General features: G+C 32.2%; 1 protein-coding gene across 2 annotated transcripts in view; it reads left to right on the forward strand.

Annotated features, from left to right (window-relative positions):
* Window positions 1–803: 803 nt before the first annotated feature.
* LOC114333771 (ATP-binding cassette sub-family C member 4) overlaps window positions 804–14,992 on the forward strand; it is a 73,384-nt gene continuing 59,195 nt past the window's right edge. The window contains exons 1-2 of one of the 2 annotated variants that reach the window (XM_050644087.1): window positions 804–1,123; window positions 3,513–3,646. In XM_050644087.1, the coding sequence (XP_050500044.1) occupies window positions 3,570–3,646 (77 nt within the window). In that variant the 5' untranslated portion in view covers window positions 804–1,123; window positions 3,513–3,569. Of the gene's footprint in view, window positions 1,124–3,510; window positions 3,647–14,992 lie in introns of both variants that reach the window. The other variant, XM_050644091.1, reaches the window with a different exon arrangement.

Below are 14,992 nucleotides of genomic sequence, written 5' to 3' on the forward strand. Positions count from 1 at the left end.
TGTATTCGATAAACATTGCATTCAACTTCATACATTTAATTTATAAATAACTTTGAAAAACTCCTGATACAAGAGTAAAAAACCGCCATACGCCGTAAAAATGAGTGGCGCACACAATATTCCAGCTACAAAAGAGCTGACATGAATATTACGTGGCGCGATAATGTATTTTCATTTTGATGGAAAATAAAATTCTAGTTTTATTTTAAAAGATTTTTCCATAATATTTGCTAAATTTGAAGTAAAACGCTCCACAAAAGAGCTTCAAATGCAAATTGTGTCAAAGTTATCCTTTTGTGGCGCCTTTTACTTCAAATTTAGCAAATATTATGGAAAAATCTTTTAAAATAAAACTAGGATTTTATTTTCCATCAAAATGAAAATACATTATCGCGCCACGTAATATTCATATCAGCTCTTTTGTAGCTGGAATATTGTCTGCGCCACTCATTTTTACGGCGTATGGCGGTTTTTTACTCTTGTATTGTATACAAGTAAAATTTATTTTGTTTTTTATTTATTCGAATTAAACTTCCGTTTTTCTGAGTCCGATGTCTAATAGAGCCACATATCACAAGGTACATATATAAGATTTAGTAGAAGATAATAATCTTTGTCAAGAAGTGTTGATTTTTAATTTAAAAATGATACTCATTAAAACAATATACCTCGCAAATATTATCTACTTCTTTCACAATAAGACAAAACCATATAAGTCTTCTTTAAATACATGTAGTACTTGTAGAAAAAATATTTGTTTACCTTCGTTTATAAAAGATAGTGCTTGTATTGTCTTTATACGGGTAAATATATTATATTAGTTACTTAAAATTTAAATATGCGACATCGTCTAATAGAGAACCTAAACCCAGAACACGAAATCTTAATCCGCATCTGTAACCTTATAATTTCGAAAATTACTTCCGCTATTAACACAGCATTATTTAATTGAATGTAGGAGTGAGACCAAGTAACCGAATCGTTATTAGTATGGACAATTCTGGAAATTTTGGCAAATTGCTATTTTTTAACTGCATAATGTGACAGTAATTGGTGATGGTGAAGTCTTAGGATGATTAGTTGGCATAATGGTGGGATTGTTGGAACTATACTAAGTCAAAAGGTAAATATAACGTTATTAAAAATATTTCTAACTCATCATAATGTTGAAGATTTGAATTTATTGGTTAATATTTAGCATATATAGTCTGGGAAGATTATCGAAAAAAGGCCTTTTTTGGGAAGAGTACTTTACCAGCTATTTTATTGCTGGAATCGAATCTTAAGATTATATATGTTAGTAATATAGGTATGCAAAGTCAGCAGAAAGAATGCTATTTGTTTATAAACAAATTAGCGCTCCGAAATCTTCTTTTTCTCAATTATTGCTGTATAACTCCGAAGATTGTAACTTTACACCAAAAAACTCAAAAAAATTCGCTGTAATTTAATTGTATATAGAGATATTTCTTCCGATTTCCTTCGACGAAAATTGTCCTCAGAAAATCCGGGTTTTTCCAAAAAAACTTTAATTTTCAACTAATAATTTTAGGATAGTGATTATTTATCAATAATTAGATAGCTTGATGACATAAAAGCTTTTTTGTAGTAGATATATATTTCCGGAAGCCGACAACAATCTAACAAATAGTTTAGCAACAATTTAAATGTTAATTAAAAGTTTACGGTCGCAATAATAACCAGAATATTATGATAATATTGAGAATAGCTATTTCTGTATAAAACGGCACTTTACCAGCACGTTAAAAAGGCACGTTACCACTTTAACGTACATTACAGAATTAAAACCTTTTCGCATCTTTTGGCACACCCGGCATGCGAAAGCATACGAAAAAGTTGTAAAAAAAACGAAACTACGATTGAAAAGTAAGGCGAAAATCCAAATATAACGCTATGCATTTTACTAAAAAGTATAGACTAGATTTCCGATTGGTTTTTATATAGCTATATCTGTTAGAATGTTCCGATCTTTTAAGCTTTCAACAAAACATCATTATTTCATTATAATTATTGGTCTAGTCGTAACAAAGGGGGTCCCGTGGGCACTTTTAGGTCGCCGCGATTTGATGATGGTATTATAGGTTTTTTGGGTCGCTGAATCCAATGGAAGTGGTCTGGAAGCCCAAATGTGGTGCGTTTAATTGTTATTAACAAATTATGGTAAAATTAGTTGTTTTTGAGGAATTATTAGAAGCCCTGTAAATAAATTAATAATGTTAAGGTCTTCTCTGGTGTATTTTTGGTGGCTGAATCGAATGCGACTAGTCGCGATTACTCAAGATGTGTTCTTATTTTGTTAATAACAAAATAATTGTTTATTTGCCAAAAAGCTTGAAATGCTTTATCTACAGCAAGTTTGTAGTCTTTTTCATAGTATTTTTATACGCAAAATCGATTGTCACTAGTCGTGATAGCTTAAACCACGTTCCGACTTTGTTATTAATAAATTATTGCAAAAATAATGGTTTAAAGTACGTTTACTCACGGTTTTTTGCTCTATATTTTAAAATGGAATGACATGAAATTTGGCATGCACGTAGCTAACATGTCAAACAAAACAATTGATATTGTGCCGATGTGTGCTTTTGCCCTGGGGGTGAGTTTCACCTCGTTTAGGGGGTGAAAAAAGAAACCTTTAAAATAAGTCAGGAATTGGATAAACTGATTATACAGTTTTTTACCAAGTCAATACTCTTCGAGTCATTTGCGAGTGAATATTATGTTGATTTTTTAACAAAAAAACAAAAATAACTCGAAAAGTATTGACTTAGTGAAAAAACTGTATAAAACAAAAGTTGCTTAGAATTAATCAGTTTATCCACTTCCAGACTTATTTTACAGGTTTCCTTTTTCACGCCCGAAAAGGGGTGAAAGTCATCCCCAGGGTAAAAGCAGACATCGGCACAATATCACTTGTTTTGTTTGATATGTTAGCTACGTGTATGCCAAATTTCAGGTCAATCCAAGTGGTTTTTTAATCTAGAGCAAAAATCGTGGGTGAACGTAATATAAACCGTTATTTTTGCAATAATTTATTAATAACAAAGTCGGAACGTGGCTTAAGCTATCACGACTAGTGGCAATCGATTTAGCGTAAAAAAATACTATGAAAAAGATTACATACTTACTGTAGATAGCGCATTCCGAGCTTTTCGGCGAATAAACAAATATTTTGTTATTAACAAAATAAGAACATATTTTGAGTAATCGCGACTAGTCGCATTCGATTCAGCGACCAAAAATACACCACAGAAGACCTTAACAATGTCAATTTATTTACAGGGCTTCTAATAATTCCTAAAAAACACCTAATTTTACGACAATTTGTTAATTACAATTAAACGCACCACATTTGAGCTTCCATACCACTTCCATTGGATTCAGCGACCCAAAAAACCTATAATACCACCATCAAATCGCGGCGACCTAAAAGTGCCCATGGGAGCTCCTATGTTGCGACTAGACTATATGAGAAAACATATTTTTTTCAGAATTTTCGACTAATCTTCAACAATTTATTTTTTATTATTCAATAAAAATTAGAAATTATGGATTCCTCAAAAATTAAGAAAAGAAGATTAAATCCTAGAGATTCGGCCAATATTTGGTCCTTGGTTACATTTAGGTAAGTCATTTTTTTCATTTTTAAGGAAAACAGACCAATCTGTGCGAAAATCATTTTGTTTTGCGCGATATTTTATTTTGTCAGCAAAATGGTGGATCGACCCCATACAGATCGTTTGTTAGAAGGTGCGGATTTAACCTTAAAAGGTCTTAAGTGCTCTTGCGTGCTTCACGACTAAATATGCAGGGTGTAACAAAATACAGGTCATAAATTAATACACATATTCTGGGACCAAAAATAATTCGAATGATCCTAACTTACCTTAGTACAAATATGCACATAAAAAAAGTATAGCCCTTTGAAGTTACAAAATGAAAGTCGATTTTTTCGAATATATCGAAAACTATTAGAGATTTTTTATTGAAAATGAATATGTGGCATTCTTATAGCAGGAGCATCTTAAAGAAAAATTATAGTGAAATTTGTGCTCCCCGTAAAAAATTTATGGGGGTTTTGTTCCCTTAAACCCCCCCAAACTGTTGTGTACGTCTCAATTAAATTATTATTGTGATACCAAGTTAAATTTAATATTCTTAAAACTTTTTTGCCTCCTAGTATTTTTTCGATAAGGCTGTTTTTATCGAGTTTAGGCTTATTTTTTAATATGTTTGTAAAGAGAAATCCCAACATACAATATCTGCTGTCGAGATTCTCTTTAATTTAAGTTTGAAGCAAGTAGCTGAGACACTAGCCAAGTAGCAAGATAAAGTGAAGTGACAGTGACAAAATGTCATGAATAAACTTTCTTAAAATTACTTAATGTCATAAATGATTAAGAATTTTTTAACGTAGAATAATTAGCTTAAATTGTTGTTTCTTTGTATTTTCAGGTAGTATAATTTTAAGTTTGTAAATATTGTAAAATTAATAAACTTTGTATTTTCAGAGCAACATCAATTTAGTTTAAAAAAAGTCAAAAGTCCCAAGTCCCAGTCTATAGTGGTGTAAAAAGTAACATATTACAAAACAACAATTTTGCTTAAGTACACTCAAAAATGGAAAAATTAAGGTTTGACTTTAAAATGGTAGGAGCACAAGATGGAAAAACAAATATGATGTGTATAACTTCAATTGGCACACCAGATGGAAAAACCTTTTTGTTACCAGATGAGTTTCAGCCAGCGAATTTGCACAAAGAAGTGTGCAAAACACAGGTATATGCAAGAATAAAAAACTCTATAAAGAAAAGAAATAAATCTAGAAAAGTGTGGATAACCTTAACAGAAGAATTATCAAAAATCTATCTAGATGAAGATGAAAATTTATATTTTGAGAATCAATATTTAGAAGAATTGACAGAGAGTGATAGTGAACCCACATCAGATGTTCAAGTTGACACAATACAAAAACTATTGGAAAAACTGATGGAAAATAAAGAACAAACATCTGAAATTCAGAATTTAAGCAAGATAGCAAAAGATTTTATGATTGAAACATTTGATGGAAAAAATATAAACGCAAACCAATGGCTATCTGAATTTGAAAGAGAATGCGAACGTTGTTTAATTCTAGAAGAAAAGAAAAAGATTGAAATTTTAAAATTTTTCCTTGAAAAGGCAAGTATAGACTGGTACAGCTGTATGATACTAAAATTTACAGTAGAATCAGATTGGGAAGACTGGAAAAATAATTTTTGTGAAACTTTTGGAAGTAAAGGGTGGTCTCAAATCCGATATGCTCACACATTTAAATACCAGACTGGTTCCTTATTAGAATATGCAATAAAAAAGGAAAAGCTACTACTGCAGGTGAGTAAATCCATTGACACAAGCACATTAATAGATTTAATAGCCATTGGCCTACCAAATAATGTTGCAGATAAAATTGATAGAGAAATATTACAAGGTACCCAAGATTTGTACAATGAGATAGGTAAACTTGAACACCTTGCAACTAGAAGTCTAATGAAAAAGAAAAAATATGCAGAAAATAAATTCAAACAATCAGAGGAAAAAACTCCTTGTAAAATATGTGAAAAAGCAAATAGAGGAAAACGGTTCCATTCTGAGGAGAATTGCTGGTTTAAAGAAAAAAAAAAGATAAAGCTGGTCAAGTAAGGACAATAAATAACAATGCAATGTTAGAAGTGGAATTGAGCAACGAGAATCCAAAAAACTTACAATAATACCATTAATTGTGTTCAACGTAAAAATAAACAACATACTGAATGTGAATGCACTGTATGATCCAGGATCCAATGTGTCCCTGATAAATTCAAAAATATTGAAAATAAAACAGAAGGAATGGAATAATAAACATTCAGTTAATCTAAACACAATTAATGGTAGTTCAAAAACAAAAGGTATGGTTACATTAAAATTAAAAATTTTAGACGTTGAAAATGAAATGAATGTTTTTGTTATAGAAAATGAAGAATTTAAGTATGATTTTTTAGCTGGTTTGGACTGTTGTTTAAAATTTAATATAAGTCACAATGAGAGACTAGAGATTATACATAACAATGATAGAAATATAGAATCACCAGAAAAAGGTAAATATTATGTCAAAATTCCTGATGTACTAGGTGACATAAACAAAAAAGAATATAAAATTAATTTCAATGAAAATTTAAATATTTATCAATTTGAAATAGAAAAAAATCATCTAGATTTAGATAAACAAGTTAAAATTGAAGAAATAATTGATAAATATGCAACGGTATTTGCCAAGGATAAATATGATGTTGGTACAGTTAAAGATTATGAAGCCCACATTGATCTAATGGTAGAAAAATACTGTTACAAACGCCCCTACAGATGCACAATGGAGGACAGAAAAGAGATAGAAAATCAAGTAGCAAAATTATTGGAAAAGGGTTTAATTGAAGAATCATATAGTCCTTTTGCTGCTCCTGTTACATTGGCATATAAAAAAGAAGAGGGAAAAAAATCAAGACTGTGTATAGACTTTAGAGAACTTAACAAAATAGTCACACCTCAATCACAGCCTTTTCCATTGATAGAAGATTTAATAATAAAAACAGTAAACTGTAATTACTTTACAACATTAGATATTAACTCTGCGTTCTGGTCAATTCCAATGAAAATTGAAGATAAACATAAAACAGCATTTGTAACACAAGAGGGACACTTCCAATGGACCTGTCTACCATTTGGATTGAAGACATCACCAGCCATTTTCCAAAGAATACTGAGTAACATAATAAGAAAATATAAAATGTCAGATTTTGCAATAAACTTTATTGATGATATTATAATATTCTCTAAGACATTCACAGATCACATTTCACATATATCTACATTATTGGAAACAATTGTGAAAGAAGGGTTTAAACTAAAATTCTCAAAATGCTCATTTGCGAAAAATAGCGCAAAATATTTGGGTCATATAATCGAAAAGAATTCGGTGAGACCATTAAAAGATTACCTGACCGCTGTAAAAGATTTTCCAGTTCCGGAAAAGAAAAAAAATATCCGTCAATTTTTGGGAAAAATAAATTTTCATCAAAAATTTATACCACACAGAGCAGTTATACTTGAACCGCTATATAACCTATTAAGGAAAGATGTTAAGTTCATCTGGACAAAAGAATGTCAAGAAGCCTTCGATAAGATAAAAAATTGGTTGTGTTCACAACCAATTCTGAAGATATTTGACCCAAACGTCCCAATTAAAATCTACACAGATGCATGCATGATTGGTGTGGGAGCTGTGCTAAAACAGGACGATGAAAATGGTAATAGTAGACCAGTGGCATATTTTTCAAAAAAATTAACAGAAGCACAAAAGAAGAAAAAAGCAATATATCTAGAATGCTTAGCCATAAAAGAAGCTGTAAAATATTGGCAACATTGGCTAATGGGTAAAGAATTTAAGGTATATTCTGACCATAAACCCTTAGAAAATATGAATTTTAAAGCTAGAACTGATGAAGAATTAGGTGATTTGGCTTACTACTTATCACAGTACAACTTTAGGGTTAAATATAATCCAGGGGCAACAAACCAAGAAGCGGACTGTCTGAGCAGAAATCCAGTATTAGAACCAGAGGAAAATTTGGACGATTTTCTTTAGTTTGTAAACCACTATTATAGTGATTTACAAATGAGTGAATCCATAAGAAAAATTAACTTAATAGATATCGCAGAGATACAACAAGATCAAAGAGATTTACACAATAGTAATTTGACATTTAAGAATGGAATCTATTATAGAAAAGTAAGAAAAAGAGACAAAATTTTAATATCAGAAAATTTTAGTATAGATCTAATAAAAAGGACACATTACACCTACTGCCATTTAGGACAAACACAGATGATAAACAAGATAACTCCATTTTATACAGCAAAAAACTTGTTAAGAAATATAAGAAAAATATGCAATAACTGTGAAATTTGTTTGAAAAACAAATCAAGAAGAAAACCCAAATATGGATGGATGTCACATTTAGGTCCAGCAAAACGACCATTTGAAATAGTTTCTATAGACACTGTTGGAGGATTTGGTGGATGTCGGTCAACAAAGAAGTACCTCCATATATTAATTGACCATTTTACAAGGTACGTTTATATTTTAACATCACAGAATCAAAGTGCAACGGACTTTATAAAATTGACAAAAATGGTAACAGACAATTACCAAGTCGACATAGTGTTAGCAGATCAATACCCTGGAATAAACTCGAAAGAATACAAACAATTTCTTAAGAATAATAATACAAAACTAGTATTCACTGCTGTTGATGCACCATTTTCCAATGGGCTGAATGAAAGAGTAAACCAAACGCTCGTAAATAAAATAAGATATAAAATAAATGAAACAAAGAACAAAGTTGCATGGTCAACAGTTGCACAAAAATGTGTAGCAGCCTACAATAAAACAGAGCATACGATAACAAGGTTTACTCCAAAATATCTAGTAGAAGGTGAAAACACAAACATATTACCTGATGAAATAAGACCTACAGTCACACAAGAAAAATTAAGTAAAGATAGAAAATTAGCATTGAAATATACATTAAAATCACATGAATGCAACAAAAGAAGATTTGATGCACATCGAAAAGACCTACAACTAAATGTTAAAGACCAAGTGTACGTGGAAAATGGTAATAAATTAAACAGAGCAAAGCTAAACGAATTGCGAACTGGACCGTACACAATTAAGAAGAAATGGTCGAATTCTATCTACGAATTGGACACTGGACACAGTAAAGAAGAGTCAAACCTGTTCCGCATTACAAAACTCGTTGTTTGAAGAATCCAAAAATGAACACACAAATACCTGTCTAGTTCTCACCTGAAGGGGGGGAGATGTAAAGAGAAATCCCGACATGCAATATCTGCTGTCGAGATTCTCTTTAATTTAAGTTTGAAGCAAGTAGCTGAGACACTAGCCAAGTAGCAAGATAAAGTGAAGTGACAGTGACAAAATGTCATGAATAAACTTTCTTAAAATTACTTATGCCTGGTTGCACCAACAGATCTTAAGCTCCAGCTTAGCTAAGCTCTGCTTATAGATAGGACCACCGGAAGTATCACTAACGTTGCAGCATAATTTTGAATTCTTACCTTGTTATCAAGTATATCTATTATTATATTATGATATTCCTATTATATTTTATTGTAATTATATTACATTAATTCTTATGATATTCTCGGCTTAAGCCTAAGATCTGTTGGTGCAACCAGGCATAAATGTCATAAATGATTAAGAATTTTTTAACGTAGAATAATTAGCTTAAATTGTTGTTTCTTTGTATTTTCAGGTAGTATAATTTTAAGTTTGTAAATATTGTAAAATTAATAAACTTTGTATTTTCAGAGCAACATCAATTTAGTTTAAAAAAAGTCAAAAGTCCCAAGTCCCAGTCTATAGTGGTGTAAAAAGTAACATATTACATGTTTACATAAAAATTTTATGGGGGTTTTGTTCTTTAAACCCCCCAAATGTTTGTGTACGTTCCAATTAAAATATTGATGCGGTACCATTAGTTAAACACAGTGTTTTTAAAATTTTTTGCCTCTTTGTATTTTTTCGAGAAGGCACCTTTTATCGAGATATGGCTTCTTTTTTAATACGGTTCAAAATATACCTAAAAATGTAAATCATACATAAATTTTCATATTATTACCAAGTCTCCATAATCGTACTTAATCATATACAAATATGTGGTGGATTTGACAAATATTCAAAATATCTCGATAAAAACTGACTTCCAAAAAGTACTAAGAGCCAAAAAAGGTTTATAAATATTGTGTTTAAGTATGACAATAATAATTTAATTGGGACTTACACTAAAGTTTGGGGGGGGATTCAAGGTAACAAAACCCCCATAAAATTTTTATGGGGTGCACGAATTTCACTATAATATTTCTTTAAGATGTTCCTGCCATAAGAATGCCACATGTCCATTTTCAATAAAAAATCTCCAATAGTTTCGAAGATATATTCTTCGAAAAATCGATTTTCATTTTTTAACTTTAAAGGGTTGTAATTTTTTTTATATGCACATTTGTACTAAGGTAAGTTAGGTTCAATCAAACTATTTTTGGTCATAGAATATGTAATTAAATTTATGACCTGTATTTTCGTTACACCCTGTATAGTTAAAAAGATCAAAAATTAACCGGAAGTCAACAAAAATTTTTACTGGAAGTGAAATTTTTTAAATAGTTAACCAAGACATATTTGTGTAAGTATTTTTGCACGCTAATCTTGAATCTGTTCTTAATTCTTGAATCAAATTAAATGTATCTATGGTCGGAGCGGAAGTCCTTCAGATTCATCGTCAATTTCCGTTCGGCCTTCACTGAATTCTCTAGACCAGCGATACGCGATACTCAACCTTTTTTCCCTGGGCCACATAGTAGCTATTGCCACAGCTTCCGGGCCACAATCTAGGTGAAGTAATATACAGTATGATACAAATGAAAGGAATAAATTTGTTATTTCGTAAATTGGCGACTATAAGGAAAATCTTGAAACAGGTCGATTTTTATTGTTAAATTATGATTTATTGACATATATGTTATACTAGTGACGTCATCCATCCGAGTGTGATGACGTAATCGATGATTTTTTTAAATAAGAATAAAGTTCGTGTGCTAGCTCATTTGAAAGGGTTTTCAATGCTCTTTTCAGCAATTTAAACAATTTTTGCATATTTCATTTTTGAATATGAAGATTCGCACAGGTGTGATCAAGGAAACAACGTGAAGAGCAAGTAAGCGCAACTTTTGAGAGTTTTAAAGTTATTCGGTACTAATTTCCAGAATTCTCAATATTGATTTGCGTCTCTTTTTTCGTTAAAAATTGCCTCCAGATTTGTATCATCTTTAAAATCAATTAGTTCATCTGACAACTTTGCGCTATTAAATCCCAATGCCGCAAACTGTGAAGTAGCGGCTACTTCTAAGTGCCAGGGATTTCCACTAATAGAAGATATTTCCTAATTTTTCGCAAATCAATAAATCTTTCCTGAAATTCATCGCTCAAGAAAACTAAGTAATTAGAAATACATAGTAGAAAAGTTTCCTGGAGATACATCAATTCCATCTTGTTGACCCTTTACCAATGTCGAAAAGTTATACAGATTTTCAACGAAAACTTTTCGTTTATAAATTCGCAAAGTCTGTGTGTTATTGCGTTGCCGCTCCTGCAATACTTACAGCAGATTTATCGATGGATTCTCATGTAGTTTTGTCTTCTGAATCCAAATCTGAAAACGACATTTCGATATCTCTAACCGTCTTCGAGATAATCGACCTCAAAGTGTAAAATGTGGCGTCACAATCCTTTTATTTTCTGCCGACACACTAAACGTCAGCTGAAATCGTTGCTAGTAAGTAGGCTAGTTTTCTTAATCTGAATTTGTTCAGCAAAGCAGAGGTTATTTTACATTATTTGAGTTTGACACTTCGTGAATGTCAAACTAAATTTTAAATAAAGTATTAATAAAATATCAATGACATTTGATAGTGAATTTAATTATTATATAAAATAAATAAGATGTTCAAAAATATAATTTGAGTATATTGTTGGAGAACTGTATTCTCCACCCAAAATAAACTCTATTTCACCAACAACAAATTTTCGCGCCGCCTCTGTAACAACCATAAAATAATTCCATTACGCAGTGCCTGAAGAACTCTCAAGAACTCTTCCAAGAATGTTAATCTCCGCCTTCTTTTACCCAAAGCACCCAACGGAAAGTTTTGTTAACGGGATGCAAGGGTGCAACAGTCAGTCAACTATCGACACTTCTTAAGAACGCACTTTTTCATTACGCTTTTTCGAAGAGTATTCTTCACGCGGCAATTAGCAAAAAGCCGGTACATGAAGTGTAAAATTATGTGTGGTGGCGTCTTTCACGGATAGTTGTAACTCAATTGTTCACATGTAAAATTCTATTTCTTGCCCTTTTTCAAATTCATTACAGTCATAGCAAAATAGAAAGTGTTTTATTTACATAAACAATTCAACAGGCCAGAATTACAGCATCTTACGGTTCATTAAAAGTTCTCCACTTAGCTATCGAAGGCTTAGCGACACATTGAACTTACTGCAAGTGCAAAACGCTGGAAAGAGACATTGGAACTACTCCAAACTCTCCATGGAGGAATGTTGAACACCGGCGTCCCTCCATTTTGTTCCTTCGAGACCGGATTTTGTTTCTAAGAGCCGAATTTGGCCCTTAGAGCCACATTTGATCCATCGACCGAACTTTCCTGGCCTAAAAACACTCAATTCAAGTTTCTATCTAATTCTATTATTTTGTTAAAAAACATTTCTGGCTAATGCCAACTCTTTCTAAAAGACATTATAAGTGTCGCGTTTTTCGGATATTCTCGTCGAATAGACAATAATTCCAAGAGACAAAGTGATTGCGTTATTTATTCTACGGACAAATAAACATTCTGTGAACAAAAACAGTGATAATAGTTTACTTCAAGAAGTGGTGTTCAAGGACTAGCTGATTCCAGGAAAAGCAGCCCACATTCAAGTACCAAGAGCCCAGGGGTGACGTACAAAATAAACTTTTCTATATATTGTAAATTCAAAAAGTTAATTTTCAAAGATCTCTTGCGAAATGATACTCTAATAAAGTTAAACACTATTTAAAGAACTATTCAGGGTTGAATTTTTGGTTTAATATTGCATGCTTATTAAAATTCAAAAATAAATAATAATTTCATTCAAAAATAAACAAATTAAAGTTATTACAATGAGCAAAAAAGGTTTAAGTAAATTATTAAACAAAAAGCATTCCATTCTAGATTCTGTTAATAGAATTCAAACGTGGCTAGAAGCAAACCATGACTCGGAAAAAGATGTTTTCTCATTCAAAACAAGAGAAGGTCGATTACAAGACCTGTTCTCTGATTACAATAACGTACAGGATGAAATTGAATTCCTGGACGATTCTCAAAAATGTGATCGTGCCATATTTGAAGAAAATTATTTTGCGGTTCTGTCAAAAATACAAAGTTCGATTAGAGCATTGGATATTACCAATACAGGGAGCGTCGCTGCCGCTAAGCAAGTGGCCGTAAAGCTCCCGGAAATAAGCATATGCAAATATTCCGGGCAAATAGGGGACTTCGAAAGTTTTTTCGAGCTCTTTGACACACTGATAATACAAAATCAGTCCCTTTCTGACATCCAAAGGTTTCTTTATTTGAAAAGTTACCTACAGGGTGATTCTCTTAAGTTGGTGGATTCTTTGAAAGTCACAAATGAAAATTTTTCGATTGCTTTAGATATTCTAAAGAACCGCTATCAGAATAAGGTCACAATCATAAATTCTTATTAACAGAGATTATAGACATTCCTACACTGAGAAACAGCTCACCGCAAGCCCTCAGAAATTTTCTAACTACCGTAACAAAAAATATGCAATTGCTAAAAAATTTGCAATTTTCAAGTGCAGAGCTCATTGATATAATTTTAGTTTTCCTGCTAGAAAGCAAATTAGATTTTTCAACAAGGAGACTTTTTGAAACTGAGCGAAATCATTCAGATGTACCAAAATTGGATGTTTTTCTTAAATTTCTTGAAAAAAGGTGCATTGTTCTGGAAAGCCTGGAAAATACAAATCCTAGGCAAGCCAAAACGTAAAAGTTTCACATCATGCATCCAGTAATAACACATCGGAGGATTCAGATAAAAATAATATGTCAAATAATTTAGTTTCTGACTTTTATTGCATTTTCTGCAAAAAGCAAGGTCATAAAATTTACAAATGTCACTTTTTCAAAAACATTCAGCATGATGACAAAATAAAATTCGTGAATTCAAAAGGTCTCTGCGTAAACTGCCTAGGTAGGCGTAATTCTAAAGATTGTTCATCAAAACATGTATGTACCGTTTGTAAAAGGCGCCATAATACAATTTTGCACATTCTGGCACCAAATAATAATTCGGGCAAACATAATACTTTTTCTACGACCCATAAAAATGAAAGTCCGTCCACTTCTACAAATTCAAACAATTACTAACGCGAACATTCGGCAAATTCAAACTTTCAAGGTCCTTCGTTTCAAGGGCAAGAACCGTTTACAAATTCCTTTTCTGCTTTGTCCGTAAAAAATTTAAACATACTTCTAGCTACGGCCAAAGTAACCATTTTCGACAAAAACGGGAAACCTTTAACGGCCCGATTGTTACTCGATACGGGAAGTCAAAATAGCTTTTGTACCCAGTGTCTCGCTGATAGGCTGGGCTACAAGCCATATGACATATCTCTAAACATTTCTGGCATAGGCCAAAGTAATTCGGTTTCAAAAAAGATCGTCAACATAAAAATGCATTCTAACTATAATAAAAAGTCTTTCAAAATTTCATGTGCCATCTTAGAAAATATTACTTGCAATCTTCCACAGTTCCGCATTCTTACAAAAAAATTACCAATTCCAAGGGACGTTTTTCTCGCCGACGATTCCTATCACAAACCTAGTCAGGTAGACATCTTGGTTGGGGCTGATTTGTACTACGACTTAATTCTTCCTGACATAATTCCTCTGGGCCCTAGGCTTCCAATTTTGCAGGCTTCTCATCTGGGGTACCTAATAGCCGGCGTGATTGCTCCTCACTTGACGGCACCTACAGTAGCAAACAATGCTTCTGGAGATGTTGCTCTACTTTCTACGTGTAGCACGGACGAGCTGCTCACGAAATTCTGGAACATGGAAGAACTTTCTTAAAAACCTATTCTGTCGGAAGCTGACGAGCTGGCCGAACAAATATTTCAAACTACAACAAAGATCCTTGAAAATGGACGCTTTGAAGTAGATATTCCATTAAAAAGTGCAAAAGAACACCAATTACTGGGTGATTCATTTTCTATAGCCAAACGGCGTTTTCTGTCGCTCGAAAATAAATTCC

The sequence above is a fragment of the Diabrotica virgifera genome, chromosome 1 (assembly GCF_917563875.1).
Source record: "Diabrotica virgifera virgifera chromosome 1, PGI_DIABVI_V3a".
Lineage (NCBI taxonomy): Eukaryota > Metazoa > Arthropoda > Insecta > Coleoptera > Chrysomelidae > Diabrotica > Diabrotica virgifera.